This window comes from Crocodylus porosus, unplaced genomic scaffold, assembly GCF_001723895.1.
Source record: "Crocodylus porosus isolate Cpor-Errol unplaced genomic scaffold, CroPor_comp1, whole genome shotgun sequence".
Classification (NCBI taxonomy): domain Eukaryota; kingdom Metazoa; phylum Chordata; order Crocodylia; family Crocodylidae; genus Crocodylus; species Crocodylus porosus.
Window position 1 is genome coordinate 35,152,967 of NW_017728914.1, and position 14,530 is coordinate 35,167,496.

At 48.0% G+C, this 14,530-nt stretch overlaps 1 protein-coding gene across 1 annotated transcript; it reads left to right on the top strand.

Annotated features, from left to right (window-relative positions):
- Positions 1-7,235: 7,235 nt before the first annotated feature.
- SAP30L (SAP30 like) lies at positions 7,236-11,551 on the top strand. The gene is given in 5 exon segments (XM_019534740.1): positions 7,236-7,299; positions 7,615-7,651; positions 7,653-7,728; positions 8,975-9,073; positions 11,137-11,551. Coding segments are annotated over 5 exon segments (405 nt in total). The 3' UTR covers positions 11,266-11,551.
- The last annotated feature ends 2,979 nt before the right edge of the window (positions 11,552-14,530 follow it).

Below are 14,530 nucleotides of genomic sequence, written 5' to 3' on the forward strand. Positions count from 1 at the left end.
ACAGGTTCAGGTCCCGTAGCCTCTCCTCATAAGGCCTGCCCTGCTGACCCCTGATCATACGAGTGGCCCTCCTCTGAACTCTTTCCATATCGTCCTGAAGGATCGCTTGGCTGAAGGGGAGCAGGCTTTTCATTGGTCTTTTTATCTGCTGCAATCAGGATAGAAGATGCTTGTGGCTGGGCCATGGGGACATCTGGGAGCCATGGGCCCATAACGCTGGGCAAGAAACGAACCCCCAAGCCTAGCAGGGGTTCACCCCTCCGGCTGGCTGTGCTTCTGGCTCCTTAGTGCGTGAGGGTCAGGGGTGCACGTTGTGCCGCGTTACTGCCCTTCCCGGCCCCTGCGCTCCCGCAAGCAGACGCGTAATGAAATGCACCCAAACGCTGAAGGCTGAGAGTGCCGCACTTGTGAGTTAACAGCCCACGGCAGAGGGAGCATTAAATGCCCAAGGCAGTCGTTACCAAACATAAAAACCAGCAAAGCGCTTTGCTGTTTCCATTCTGAAAGGATCATTTGCCACAAAGAGTCTTCTAATAGTTTGTTTTTGCTTTATTTTATACGGATTAATAATGTGGCAAAGCAGCGTTGTCAACATACAGGAGAGGCGTATCGGGGACCGCCGGGGTTTCTGCAAAGCTTCACGCGCTTCCAGGGGAGACGGCCTGGCCCAGCGCACCGGGGTTCTGCTCCCAGCTCAGCTGCTGGTCAGCTGTTTGAGTTCCCAGTGCCCCATCTGTAAATGTGGGCAATATTTACCTCCTCCGGTAAGTGCTCTGCCACGTACCACTGAAAAGGGGTCGCTCGATAAAATCCAAGTGACAATTGGCGAATGCAATTCGGAGCGACGTCGTGGGAATGGTGTGGCACGTCCAGACCAGGGAAGCTGAGAGGCAAAAATCCCGTGGCACAGGGTTGTCTTCACTTGCAGGCTCGTTGCCCATCAACTAAGCTGCCTGCTTGCCTTGCCTGGGTTGCAGCAAACTGACCTGCCCCAGAGACCCGTGCGTGAGCCATCGTAAAAACCAGAGTCAAGTAGCTTTGTTCGGGTGTTTTGGGCTCGCTGACCCAGCTCTTCCTCTCTTCACATTGTGTCCTCAACTTTCCTGATGCTTCTGTGTTGCCCAGGAGGCTGCAGCGATTCCAGCAGTTGCATGGGGTTTCACTCTTCACCACGGAGGAACCGCAGGGTCTTTAAAACAACTCGTTTGGCATGAGGAGGAAAGCGCTTATCCCAGCTAGCAAGCAGATGAATGTGAATGTGGCTCAAGAAATGATATACAAACTAATCAAGCTAATAGATTAAAACATTAGCCCTTAGGGTAATAACAAATAGCCTTAACTTTTAGGATGTCAGTTTAAAATGCAGCCTCCGGGGCCTCGGTGGTACGATCTGAGTTCATTCACTCCTTGTACTGCATGCATTTTAACTTTATGACTTTCAAACTGGACGGTGCCTCTTAAAGCAGTGTATATTTATTTCTGTGTGTATTAGGACCAAGCTCCTAATAGCCGGGGAGGGCAAACGATGTCTAGCACTTTAATGTAGTCGCTTTCCTACATCGGGGATCGTTCGGATAGAATGCATAGTGTTTTTAAAAGTTGAATGGACTTCCTTTTATAATATATTTAAAATAAATTTTTAATGTGTTTTCTGACACTCGGTGTCTGCAGAAGTGACTCGCTCTTGCTATGGCAATTGTTTGCTCCCCCTTCTCCCCACCTGCTTCTCACGAAGCAGATGCCCTGGTCGGGGCATGCCAAGAGCACGGTTTTGCTGCCCCCCTCACGCTTGGATCATTGGGCAGCCTTGTCTCGCCCTCCTGGCAACCGTCTTTCCCAGCCACGCTCCTGGGAACACCGGAGCCGTCAGACACGAGGGCTTTGGCCGCTGCCCAGCCGTAGGGTCACTCCGCCTAGAAAAAGCCCAGGTGGTTCTCTGTCTCTGTCTGCAAACTGCTGTAATCAAGACTTAACAAGGGGTGTTAACCATGGGGCCTTCCTGCCAGATACGGGAAGGTGGCACTCGGTGGGATGAGCTTTCGATTTCCTTTTCCGCTCTGCAGGGTGCAACCCAGCAGGTCGCCTGGGCACCCCCATCCGTGGGAGCGTGATGGGCCGTGGCGGTGTGGCACCTACCAGAAGGTGGGAAGCTTTCTTCAGGAGCTTCCAATTTTAAAGCCATGCTCAACAGCTTTGAAACATTTGTTCTGTTTGCCCATAGGTATGTAGCTATGGGGGAAAGGGCTAAAGCACAGAAGCCCGTATGCATTTGACTTCCCATAGCTCGTATCCTTTTCCTGCAAGGTTAGGACGGCTCTGTTCACACCACAGACTGCCCGCTTGCATTCTCCTTACTGTTTTCCCTTCCCGCAGTGATGGTGCCCAGTCCTGTCTGGCCCTGGTTCTTGCACGGTACAGTGTCCTTTCCAAAAAAGAGCCTGCCGCCCTAGCAGGGACCACTGGGTTTGACATGACCACGCTCTGTCCTTGTGAACACCCTGGGGATTTGCTCGTCTGGACCACCCCTCTTTTTGCTTTAGTTGTGTGCCCAGATTAGAAGGCGTGCGATGCATGTACAGCCATGCTGCAGATGCTCCACACCCAAGAGCTGTTCCCAGCGGGAGAGGCGGGTGAAGACAAAGATGCTGCCCAATGCAAATAAAGGCCCCACGTCCGTGGTGAACTCTCCAGCTGCATCCACGCAGTGGTTGCACAGGTAGGTGGAAAAATCAGCATGTAGGACTTGTCAAAGGCCGGTTATGGGGTCTAAGCAGTGACCCAGCCCTGGCTTCAGAAGCATGTCAGAAATGTATTGGTGTAATTTGCTCACCTGCGGTGTGGTGAGGGAGACTGTTCTGCCACACCGTGGTTTTTGATGCACTTAATGTGCTTGCACACAACTGCACAGCCTAACATGTTGTCCTTTCCGGGCCTGGTAGACCTGGTCTGGAAAAAGAAAACCTGAGATCTGCAGGAGGCTGGAGGTGCAAGGAAAGCCCAGGTCTTGCTCTCGCTCCTCCCTACACAAAGCCTGAATTGAACACACTCTTTTAGTGGAAAAAGGGGAGATCCTGTGAGTGGAGCGAGGAGAAATTCCCCTGTTTGCATTAAGCCAAGTGTCAGCTGACTAGAAAGCACCTCGGAGAAGAGCAGGGTGGATATCCCAAGGATTTTGCATGAATGCATCAAAACAGCAAGTACCCCGGGGAGGGGCGGGCGGCGTGTTGATCCTTCCGGCCGATTCTCCATGTGAACGGCAAGTGCCGCGGTTAGATTTCGAGGTCAGAGCAGCGTGTGTCCTAACCAAATTAGGGAGACAGGGATGGGCAGACCATTATTACAGCTCCGGCGGTATTAAGCTGGCTCGGTTCTGATGGGTTTATGAAACGTTGTTTTTCACCCCCTTGCTGTTTGCACAAAGAATTATTCACTCTGGCTGGCGATATGAACCCAATAAAGAATGCCTCCACGAAGCAGTTTATTTTACGAGCAGCTAGTTTTAGTCGAGCAGAGTGACAAATCTCAAAAGCTCATGAAGATAAATATGCCAGAGGATACTGTAATTGTACCAGACCTCCCTGTTTTTCTTTCTTTCTTTCTTTCCCCAGATAGATTTTTCAATCTAGCTATCGTTGTGTGTGCAGTTCCTGCAGGTATTTAACATTCAATTTAGCAGCAGCACTTTGTTCCCCTTTGGGAACCGCATTGGAAAAAACATCTCCTATTATTTCAGCTACACCAAGGGGGGAGACCCTCCCCTCTTCGTAGCCGTCCATCTGAGGCGGTGCCAAAAACACCCATTTGCAACCTCCGTTTGTAAGAAGTCGGCATGCCAGGGGTGGGCGGTGGGACCTGATCCTTGTGGCAGCGCAGCCCCGGCCCTTTCCCCGTGGTGTGTGTGCCAGGCAAAATGCCTTTGCGTGCCATCCTCTGGCACTTGTGCTGGGTGTTGCCTGATCTAGGGTGACGGTGGATACACCCTGGCAGCACAAAAATGCTCCAGAGATGAAAGCAGTCTTCAGCGGTCACACTGAATCCACAGCTTGATTAAATGCAGGGCTTAAATAGAGAGTGGGGATTTTTGGGGAGTGGATATGCTTATAGGAATGTCTTGCCTGCAGCCCACTCATTGCACCAGCAGGGATGCAGAAGAAATCCCCTCTGTATCCTGATGCCAGCAAGGGCCCCTGGTTTGCACTGAGAACGATGAGGGTTAGGCCACCACTTGACGCCTTTGTTCGCTGGAGGTGTTTGCCCAGGTTCGTGTTTCTGGCAGACAACCGCATGTAGCCAGGACGGGGCATCCAGACCAGCTTCTCCAAGAGTGTTCCCTGCTGGAAGCTGTTGATTCAGGGTTAGAAACACACCTGGGCAGTTAACCTGGGATTGCTTCCCTTTACAGCACACTGAGACTGTCTGCCGCTGTTGCAGCTCCCCCCTTCTCCAAAGTAAGCCTGCAAGTAAAGTCGGGAAAAGCAACCACATTCATGTACCACTCCTTGAGTAAGAAGACCCCAGGGATCGGCTCTGTTTGCTCCTTGCCACAAGGACTGCTTGGGTGAGTGAGTGGAAAATCGACTTCTCAACCTGCAACTTGAATGACCTGGAATGGGGAGGGCAGGCCTCGCTGCCTGCATCTCGAGACACCCTGGTGACCATTGATGGAGAAGCTGCAAACATCACACCCAAGTGCCTATAGGTTTTAACAGCTTCAAGTTTAATTCCCCCCCATTTTCCATGGATATTTCATCAAATGACTTACCCAAGACATTATTTTGCATTTATTGTAATGCATTTTTAAGTTATTTTGTCCACAAAGATGTTCAAAAGTTGGGATTGCTCTCTGTGATCTGATGGGAGTTCTTGCCAGTGTGACAGTGTCATCTGTGTACGTCACGCTAGGGATGGGGGTTGCTAGTATTTTGGGGGGAGGGCGTGGAAATGACTGTCCTGTGGTGACCATTTCGATTTGCAACGGTCATGGCTTCAGCTTGTAGACTTTAAACTTGAGCTCAATGAATGCTGGAGCGGTAACAATTTCTATCTGGCTTCTGTAGTTTCAGCAGTGGAGGGAGGTCCTGGCATCTGAGCGTGTGGATGCAGCGTGGCTGCAGAAGCTGACCCCGCAACGAGGGCCTGGGCCCCTGGCCTGGAGTCGGGCTGCCGGATGTCACTGACTGGGAGAAATACAAATGCCAAGTAAGAGCATAAATTGCCTCTTTCTGTACTGCTTCTCCTTCCTCCGGTTCTCAATAACCACAGCAGCGCATAAGGCTTTGTGGAAAATGTTGGCCTGCGCGTCTTCGAGCCGATTAAATAATTCATTGCACAAATGCGAGTTGGCTCTCGTAAAAAAGCAATACAAAATGAAGTGAGATTCATACCCAGCGAGGAAAGAAGTCTGAAGGTAATTCAGCATGTGTCACCGGAGGAATCGTTCCTAAGATTATTTTCAAGCACTCCTGGAGCACAGGAAAGATCCCAGAGGATCAGGGAAAGACCAACATAGTACTTACCTTTACAAAAAGACAAAAGAAGGTTGTGGGGAAATCTAGATCAGTCAGGCTAACTTCAGTAGCGGGAAAGACGCTGATAAAAACAAACCAACATTAGCAATCAATGTCCACCGACCTCGAAGATAACGAGGTGATGGAAGCAGCCGATGTGGGTTCATCAAGAACAAATTGCATCAAACCAATCTCATTTCTATCAGCACTGGACAGAGTAGCTGTCGTAGCAAGGGGGAAGCAGTACGTGTAATACGCCTTGATCCCATTGCAACGGTCCCATATGCTGTTCTCCAATCTAAACTAGGGGAGTACGATCTAGATGAAGTTGCCATAAGGTGGGTGCATAACTGCCCAGAAAAAAATCACATTCGAGAGGATAGTTAGCCCTGATTCATGTTCTCAGACTGGAAGGTTGTTTTCAGGGGCTTCTTACTGGCGCTGTTCAGGCCCAGCTCTATTCAATACTGTCTCTGGTAACCTAGATGGTGAAATGGGGAGCACGAATAAAATTGAGGGGTACACACCAAACAGGGTGAGGTTACCAGGACTTTGGTGGACAGGGTCAGACTTCAAAATGATCCTAATGAATATGAGAAATTAAGAGAAGGAAATTCAATAAGGATAAGAGCACAATGCTATGCTCCTGCAAGTTTCCATTTTTCTCCCCCCTTGAGCTTGCTGCAGTTGCCTTGGAAGTATTTGCGTTCTCGAAACCTTGGGCTTCTCTTGAAGCAGGTAGTTTAAAAACAGCCCCAATCTGCTTTGAATATTGCATGCAATCTCTTTTTTTAAAAAAAAGGAAGAATCAGCAGGATGTTCATTGCTGGGTGTAGAGCGCGTCTGCTGCCAGCCAGTTAACGACAGCATGAGGCGGTGTCTTGTCACGTCAGGCTACACGTGTGTCTCGCTGGGTGAAGGCACATAGTTTCAGTAGCAGATGAGGCGCTTTGGGTCAATGCGGTGTCTTTTTTGAGACCAGCTAAATAGCTGGAGAAATTGTTTTTTGCAAGCTTTTGGGTACAAACACCCTTCAGTAGCTGTTTCTTTCACGGGACTCCATCCACACACGTTGCATCGTCTGTCCATTTAACCTGTGGCTGTCGCAGCACGTGAGATTGAGATGCCTGAAAAAAAAATTAGAAGGTGTTTTAAGCTGAGTTTGTTCACGTTATGGATGGTCAGTTAGTAGGCTCTTTCACAGGGCAGGAGAGGAAAAAACCCATCACTTTAAGGAGAATCGCTTAGCTTCAAATCTAGTCTCTTTTTTTCAGTTGGGTATTTCACCCTGACTGTAGCACTCGCATGTCTTTCCACTTATGAACATGTTTTTTGTGGCTGTGTGAACCACCCACAGAAGTGGAAAGGGAAGTCAGAGCACTGAAATAATAATACAGGTGGAAAAGATTAAATTAAGGGCATATGCCGTGCTTGGAAATGCATGGATATGAGATGGGGTAAAGAATCTGTGGTCTGCTAGCATCAGCTTCCTCGCACCATTAAATCCCTTTTGGGATTATGCTAACTGTTATTGGGAAATATATAGTAAAGGAGGAGCTTTCTTAAAGATCATCCTACTATGAAAGACGTTTTAGGAGCTCCAGCTGAAGCAACCTGTTGTAAAAACCCTGGATTTATGCTGCAACATTCATGACCTCATTCACATGTAAAAAATAACACATTTTTTGCAGAAGTGTGTCTTCATTTGAGGATCAAAAAATACCCGGGATGGGAGTAATAAGGGTCCTGTCCTACTGTGTTTTTATCTACATGGATGGTCCCGTTCAAGTCGGTGAGGCCACTAATAGTTTTCAAGGGAAGGCACAACCCCTCCGCCAAGCACAGAAAAAGGGGCTGAATAATTAACTACCTTTTTTTAAAAGAAAATCATGCTTTTCACAAAGTTCATCTCACCAGGAAAAGCCCTTCGTTAGCTTATATTTCCCTTCATCAGTCCTAACTGTGCACACGCACGTTTGTCGTTCAGGATTTTGGATGACGTTGCGTGCTGCTGCACCGTGTTTAAAATAGGTGTCCGGTGTGTATTGGTTTATAATCGACTGCAGTGTCTGTTGCGCTAGCTGACCTTCCCGCTTGTGACCCGTAGGTGAAGGCGCCTGTGATTTCCACACGCGTTTCATTCAGTGTCCGAAACAAAAGGAAGAGGAGGGCCAGCGACGATGGGGGAGACTCTCCTGAGCATGAAATAGATGTCCCAGAGGTAAGCATCGCGCCAGACGTGTCTCCTCTGTTGAAACTGCTCGACGCTTACTGTGTCTCATGATCCATTAAGTCACTGAAATCGGGGGGGGGGGGGGAACTGTGTATTGGATTAGAGTGCTTTCAAATGGCCAGGAAAAATAATTTCCTTTTCACTTAAACTGCAGCCGTGTTACTTCCACAGGGGTTTCGTGTTTTGAAGAAGAATTTTTATTTCGACAGGGAGGATCCTGGTTGTCGAGAGCATTTTCTGTTGTCTTTCGTTGCCCCCGAACAAGTCAGTCCCTGGCTTTGCATCTTCTCTAGTATTTTTCATTCAACGCTTTTTATGGAAAGGGAGTTACAAAAATGTTGGAAACCACGCAACTCTGCAACTCTGCGCACAGCTGCAGCCAGGTGTGTTGGAGGCATTCAGCCTGTTATTCCAGGTCTGTCGTTAGCACACGCACAAAAAATCATTTTAGCACTGATCGGGTCCTCTTCCTTGATGCCTGACTGCTGTCACAGCTACCAGAAATCCCACTACAGAGACAGAGTCAGCTCATGCAGGGCTTGAAACTACACCTTGAATGCAACACACTTGTGGCTACGCTCTGGGATGCTGCAATACGCAATAAGCTTCTCCCCGCACCCTTAGGCTCGCTCACTTTTGCTGCTTCTGGTATACAGCCTACAACGCTGTTCAGGACTGGGCTGTGTTTGACCGCCCCTGCGGCTGTAGCTGTGCCCGCAGAGCCCTCTAGCGGGTACCAGAAGCTGCAGCCGAGACGTTTTCTGCTGGTATATCACACCGTCTCCCCAAATGGTGTTAACTGACCTGACACAAGTGCTGTCAGCTGGAGCGAGGGGCTGGTCTTCGCCCTTCTCGCTGTCACCACCGCTCCAGGAAAGCTTTGCAATGCAGAGCTGGGTTCAGTTGCAACAGGAGCCAGGGACCAGTTGACCCCCAAAACATAGCGACTGCACAAGCTCACTTGCTGGGCTTCGTGAGCCAGAGCAGAGACAGCCAGCTTTTTTGGTAGGTGTGCAACAAATGAACCCTGCAGCCTCCCAAAGCATCACTCCAGTCCCCTCCCCTTGCTGGATCTGCTGCTCTGCTTACTGCCCTATGCTCCCCACCTGCTCTGCTCTGCTTTCTGCTCCCTGCCCTATCTACCCCTGTCCCTTGCCCCAGTCTGCTACACGCCACACCTTGAAGCCAGTTCTCATCCCATTTTTCCCTGCCTATCCTGTTGTATCTCTACCAGGTTGACTGATTCCAGCTCCAGATGAACACGCTGCGACATTACAAAAGGCATTATGAAGTACAAACCAGGCCTGGCCTCAATGAGGCACAGCTAGCAGAAGTAAGTGGGAGCCGAGAGCGGGGTGGTATTTTCTCCCCTTATCAAAAATGTATACCCCATGATCCCTATCAAACACAGCCTTCCTGGCCACTGACACCTACTGCAACTCTCACTAGCAAGTATTGGAAGGTCCACCATGAGACTCCAGCAAATTGTCCTCTTAGAAAACTATAAACTCTCTCCCCTGCTAGGAGAGAAACAGATTTAGAAGTCAGTCCTGAAGGGCATCTTGACACAGCTTTTTTTTTTTTTTTCCCCTCCCCCCACTTTTTCATTAAAGAAGTGAATTAAATGGAACAACAAATGGAATTAAAAAAAATGGGGTGCTTTTCTGACCAGTGTGTTTGCAGTTTTACCAGCATTAGCTAGAGACCACTGTAAAGCAAAGTCCTGGCTTGCGTTTTAACAGTCACTTTAAATGCCCATATTATCTGTTAATACCCACTTGTTGTTAATGGAAAAGTCATTAGCCCAGTCCTCCCCACTCTCCTCCCATGATCCAGATATCCTAGTAACTCATTTAAGAGATGTTTGCTTCAGTCCTGCACCGGAGGCATGGGACCGAATGGTTTTCACCTGGGGAGTGCTGCAGGCAGATGATCCTTAAGGAAACTGTGTGTCTGGGGCTAAAGTCAGCTCTTTTGCTTCAGGCTACTGCTAGCATCTCTGCTTTTTTGCAAAAAAAATTAGAATTTTTTTTTTTTTTTTGCAAAAATCTTGTTGGTCTAATAAAAGAAATCATCTCTATTATGAGTCCTGATGGCCTTTTTCAAGAAATCCCACTTTCCTGCTTTGCAGGCTAGAGCTTTTACCACCATATGGCCGGTGTTGTTCTGGCTGGGTTGACAGGCCTTTGGGCACATCCAAGCAGTTTTTATTAAATGTTTTATTGTGCCTTTTCAAGCTAAAGTACAGAATGACAGGTCATAATATTATACAACATGGTGTGAGCGAGTGGATTGTAAAGGGTGAGGTCTGCATCCTCATTCATGTGGATCCAGCATTTTACCTAAATAGTAAGTAGCTTTTCAACTACCCCCCCGCCATCAAACGCTGTGTACTGAAGTACATTCCCATTGTTTCCCCCAGCAAAAATATTATGCATGCAGAGATTAACCTTAAGGGGAACCTAACTTAAAATTGTCCCACACTTCCCAGATTTCCTGTGCAGTTTGAGCAGCTTTGACCCTACGCTGGATCCTATGAAACCTAGGAACTATGAAACTATCCTCGTCTGGCTCCCGTGCTTGAATCACTTCTGCCTGAGACTTGGACATCTGCTTCTAACCCACTGCAAGAAAAACTCCAACTTCCATAAGTCTTCTTGGAGTGATTCATATTGTTCAACCTGCATCCCCTGCCAGTTCTCGAGCTGTCGGGTACCAAAAGATGTGTTTCCTCCATAGGAGAAAACACGTCTTCTCATTCTGCCCTTGTGACGTGCTTTTTACATCCATGGTGAAAAAAGCAGCCGGATGGTCCAGGGTCTCTGCCGAAGCCTTCTCGCTGGCATCCCTGCTTTTTCTGCATTGCGGATCCCCCTTGCGCTCCTTTCAGCGAAAGCTTCCCCAACACATTTTCATCTGGACAAAGGTGTGATTAATCTCTCCCGCTTCTGGGTCACGTAGCAAAGCTTGGAGATTTAGCTCTCCATCAGCTTTCCCTAGCATACCAAGTTACAGGGAAAATGCACTCTCCAAGCTTACTGAGCATGGAGTGGATTTGAGGGGATTTCTACTAATAATGCAAAGTTATCTCTGGTAATGCTTTCCTAGGAGAGAGGATTTCACTATGGCAGGAGGAGATCCTGGCTTCCAAATTTCACTTGTAAATGGGCTACTGATACTCTTAACCAAGCAAGGCAATTCTTCATATATGCATTTCAGCTATAATAAAGAGGGAAATGAGGACCGACCATTGTAACTGGTGCATGTTTGCATAAAAAGTGTGTTGCGCTTGGCTAGTTAAAATCCATCTCGCAAGGACCAAAGGTGAAGCTGTAGCTCTGACTCTTTCTGCCTCTCACTCACAAACTTTTCCCTCTTTAAATGTTTTCCTTTTAGACCATCGGCCGTCGCTTTGGGAATATCCCCGTGAATGAGGAGGAGACGCTCGCGTACTTCATGTACATGGTGAAGAACAACAAGAGCAGGCAGGACCAGAAATCGGAAGGCAGCAAGCAGCTGGAATGAAAACTAGATGGACTTTGGACAAGAAGAAGTGAGGTGTTGAAAAAGCAGGTTGTATCCTGTGTGTTTTAGGCCTCTATGGACTATTAAACAATATTGGGGTTTCTTTTTTAAAAAGCAGTAAATACAAATGACTGAAAAATATAGACACTCTTGGCCAGGAGTATGTTAAAACATGCATCCAGCTTGCATGTGAAGACTGACTTGCCATTTCAACACCATTGGAACGAAGAAACAAAGATCATAGGATGTAGGAAAGAAATCGGTGGGATATTATGATGGAGTTTGTGGAGGCCGTGCAGTCACATACTCCTGACAATCTTCTGAGTGTAATTTAGGTCACAAGGAAGACTTATTCCATGGTCTCAGCTTGCATCCCAAAAACTGGCACCTGCTTTGGCACAAGGTTGAAACAGCAGTGGAGGAATAATTCAAAACCAAGGTGCGCAGGTTGGGAGCGTGTCTGAGGCTTGCTCCCACCCGAACCCATGGTACCTTGCCTTAAGGCAGTGCTTCAGGTCCCCAGCTTTGGCCAGTGCTTCGGTTCAGCAGACCTGCCGCGGTGAACAGAGTCTGCTAAATCCACGATGAATTTTTCATTTGGTGCAACAGGGAAGGTAAACGGCTCTTCCCAACTTTTCTACCTGCTTTACCTTATTTAAGAACTTGGTACTCAACTAAATTCAGATCGGCATTTGCAAACGTCTGCTTTTTCTCAGAACGTGCGGTTATTGAGGCAAACAGTACAGATTAATGCATTGGTTTAATTGTCTTGTTAGCTATGTCCCTGTTAGTCTGCACACGTTCATTTGTATTTCTTGAATGCTAGGCTCCGTGGCAGTCGGTACAGCAGTAGGGTGAGGCACCAGCCTTTAATCTTTGTGTCAAATCAGGTATAAGTCGTGAGTGACTTGAATTTTCATACCCAATCTGGCCTTTAGCAAATCCACATCACACAACTGCTGCATGGTTGGGTCTTGGTTTCAGACACATCAGGACAGGGTTAGTAGATCTGTTGCCATTCAGGAGTCCAGTGTATTGGCCCGAGCGGATGATATTTGAGACGGGATCTGCCTGCACTGTCTTTGGCAATATTTCATAAGCATCATACCTGCCTTTCCTGAGACTAATCCTGCATAGCACACCGGTCCTCTTTGCAAGTGCATGTTTTAAATGTTACAAAGTTGAAATCAAGCTGATTTTTTTTTTTTTTGTCACGTGAAGCCATGGTACTCTTACCAGTCTTTGTAACAGGATGCTATTTTGCCAAAAGGGACTAAAAAAGGGTGGGTTGTGACTTACAGCTCTCCAGTGACCTCCAGTTCTACTCAAGATGAGCCTTGCAATTCCCAGCATCACTCCTTTCCCCGGCTGGTCTGACCTTCCTGTCTTGATTCATTTCTGATCTGCCAAGACTCTGCCTCGTGAGCGTATTCTCAAATGAGCCTTCGGCAGCCAAGTCAAAATGGAGAAACCTGGTGAGCGTTTTGCTGGCGGTGGGTTTCAGTACTCTGAAACTGGATGTATCTTTGGTGAATAACTCGACATGCGAGTTGCGAGCTCAACTCGGTACCACGTAACAAGACCTGGAGAGCGCCGGCATTAACTTCGTGAACTTGTAAATAGATGCATCTGCGAAGGTGATACCGCTCTAAGCCAGCTGAATTCATTTGTAACGGCTTCAAGGGGTCTGCTTATATCCCCAAAGGAAGTCGAAGAAACATCAGCAATTTTCAAAAGCCCCATGTGACGTGTGGGAATGACTGACTTCCTGTCGCAGGACTGTCCCCTTTTAATCCAAAGCTCGGGGCAGTGCGGGTTGTTTCGGACATCCTCACAGGCCTGAGTCAGTATGGATTTTAAGAACATCCTGCTATTTATCTTGAAAGGACTTTGGCACAAACAGCAATGGACTGTAGGTTGGTGAGGGAATGCCTCACACTGGTATTTCGTAAATGTTTGACACCATGATGGTCCCTTTGGTAATGAACAGGCAAAATCACTCCATCGACCAAAAGAGACTTTTTTTATTTAAAAGGAGTCAGGACAGACACCTTGCAGGGTCTTCATGGTTTTCTGCAGAGTCTGCTCACGTAAGCAGAGGGCAGGACTCAGTGAAAATCGGTCAGTGAGTTCAGGAGCGGTTTGCCTAGACCAAAATTAAACAACACCCCTCATTTTCACACGTCAATGAGTGTGTCGCCCTGTTTAACAGCCAGGAGCAAAACAATTCTTTTCAAGCAAATACAGGGGCAGGCTCCATCTGCTCCAGGGGTGTGCACTCGGATGCTTTTGTGCAGAGATGGGACCCAGAAAACTTTCTGTTTCTGCAAGTGATGCACATTTGGATCGTGGCTTTCACTCCGCAAGCTGTTATCCTTGTGAGCTGGGATGGCAAAGGGCTGTTTACCAGCCTTTAGCAGTCAAGGTAGACAGCCTGGCAGCGAGGAAACCTTGGGTCGTCGGGTCCCTGGCACCCTCTTGCCTTTGTAGACATTGGCAAATGCCTTGTTCTCAATGCAGGCAGAGCAAAGACACAGCAGCGAGAGTGCAGCCAGCCTGTTCGGCGGGGGCTATGTGTGGCTCCCGTGCTAAAACCTGAGCTTGTGCATCAATTCAGCAGCAACAACCATATTCGGGGGAACCTGTGGTTCTTGAAGAATCTCTAGTTCTTGATAACCAGAAACGCAGCAATGCGGTTGTCACCGTGCGTAATGCTGTCATGTATATTGGATTCCTTATGTCACATCCCAATCGCAGGTACTTCCCAACTTTCCTTTTCTTCTTGTAAATCCTTTTTTTAAAACCCTCAATGTTTTTGAGGCTCAGAGGTGTGAAACCACACGGGGAGCAGCTTTGGGATGGAGTTTGGTTGACAGGCGGGAGAGCAGGAGTTGCTCTAGCTGGCCTGGTTCATTCAACACAAAGGGAAGGGTTGAAATTTGCATTTTTTTTTTTTTATGGTTTCAATTTTTTTTTGTATTTTTGGGGGTTTCTTCAGTTTCACAAACAGACCTTTGTTTCTGTCTAGTGGACCATGGGCCACGCACTTGGGCGGGGGTGGCAGGGCCTCGGAAGACGGTTTGGTCCAAGATCTGGGTGGGTGGAAGCTCCCCGGTGCAGGGGCCCGTATGAAGGCCTCCACCCCAATTAAGCAGTTCAGTTGGCTTTACGGGGGCTTTTTCATAGTTTCATAGTAGCTAGAGTCGGAAGGGACCTAGGTAGATCATCTAGTCCGACCCCCTGCCTTGGCAGGAAAGAGCACCGG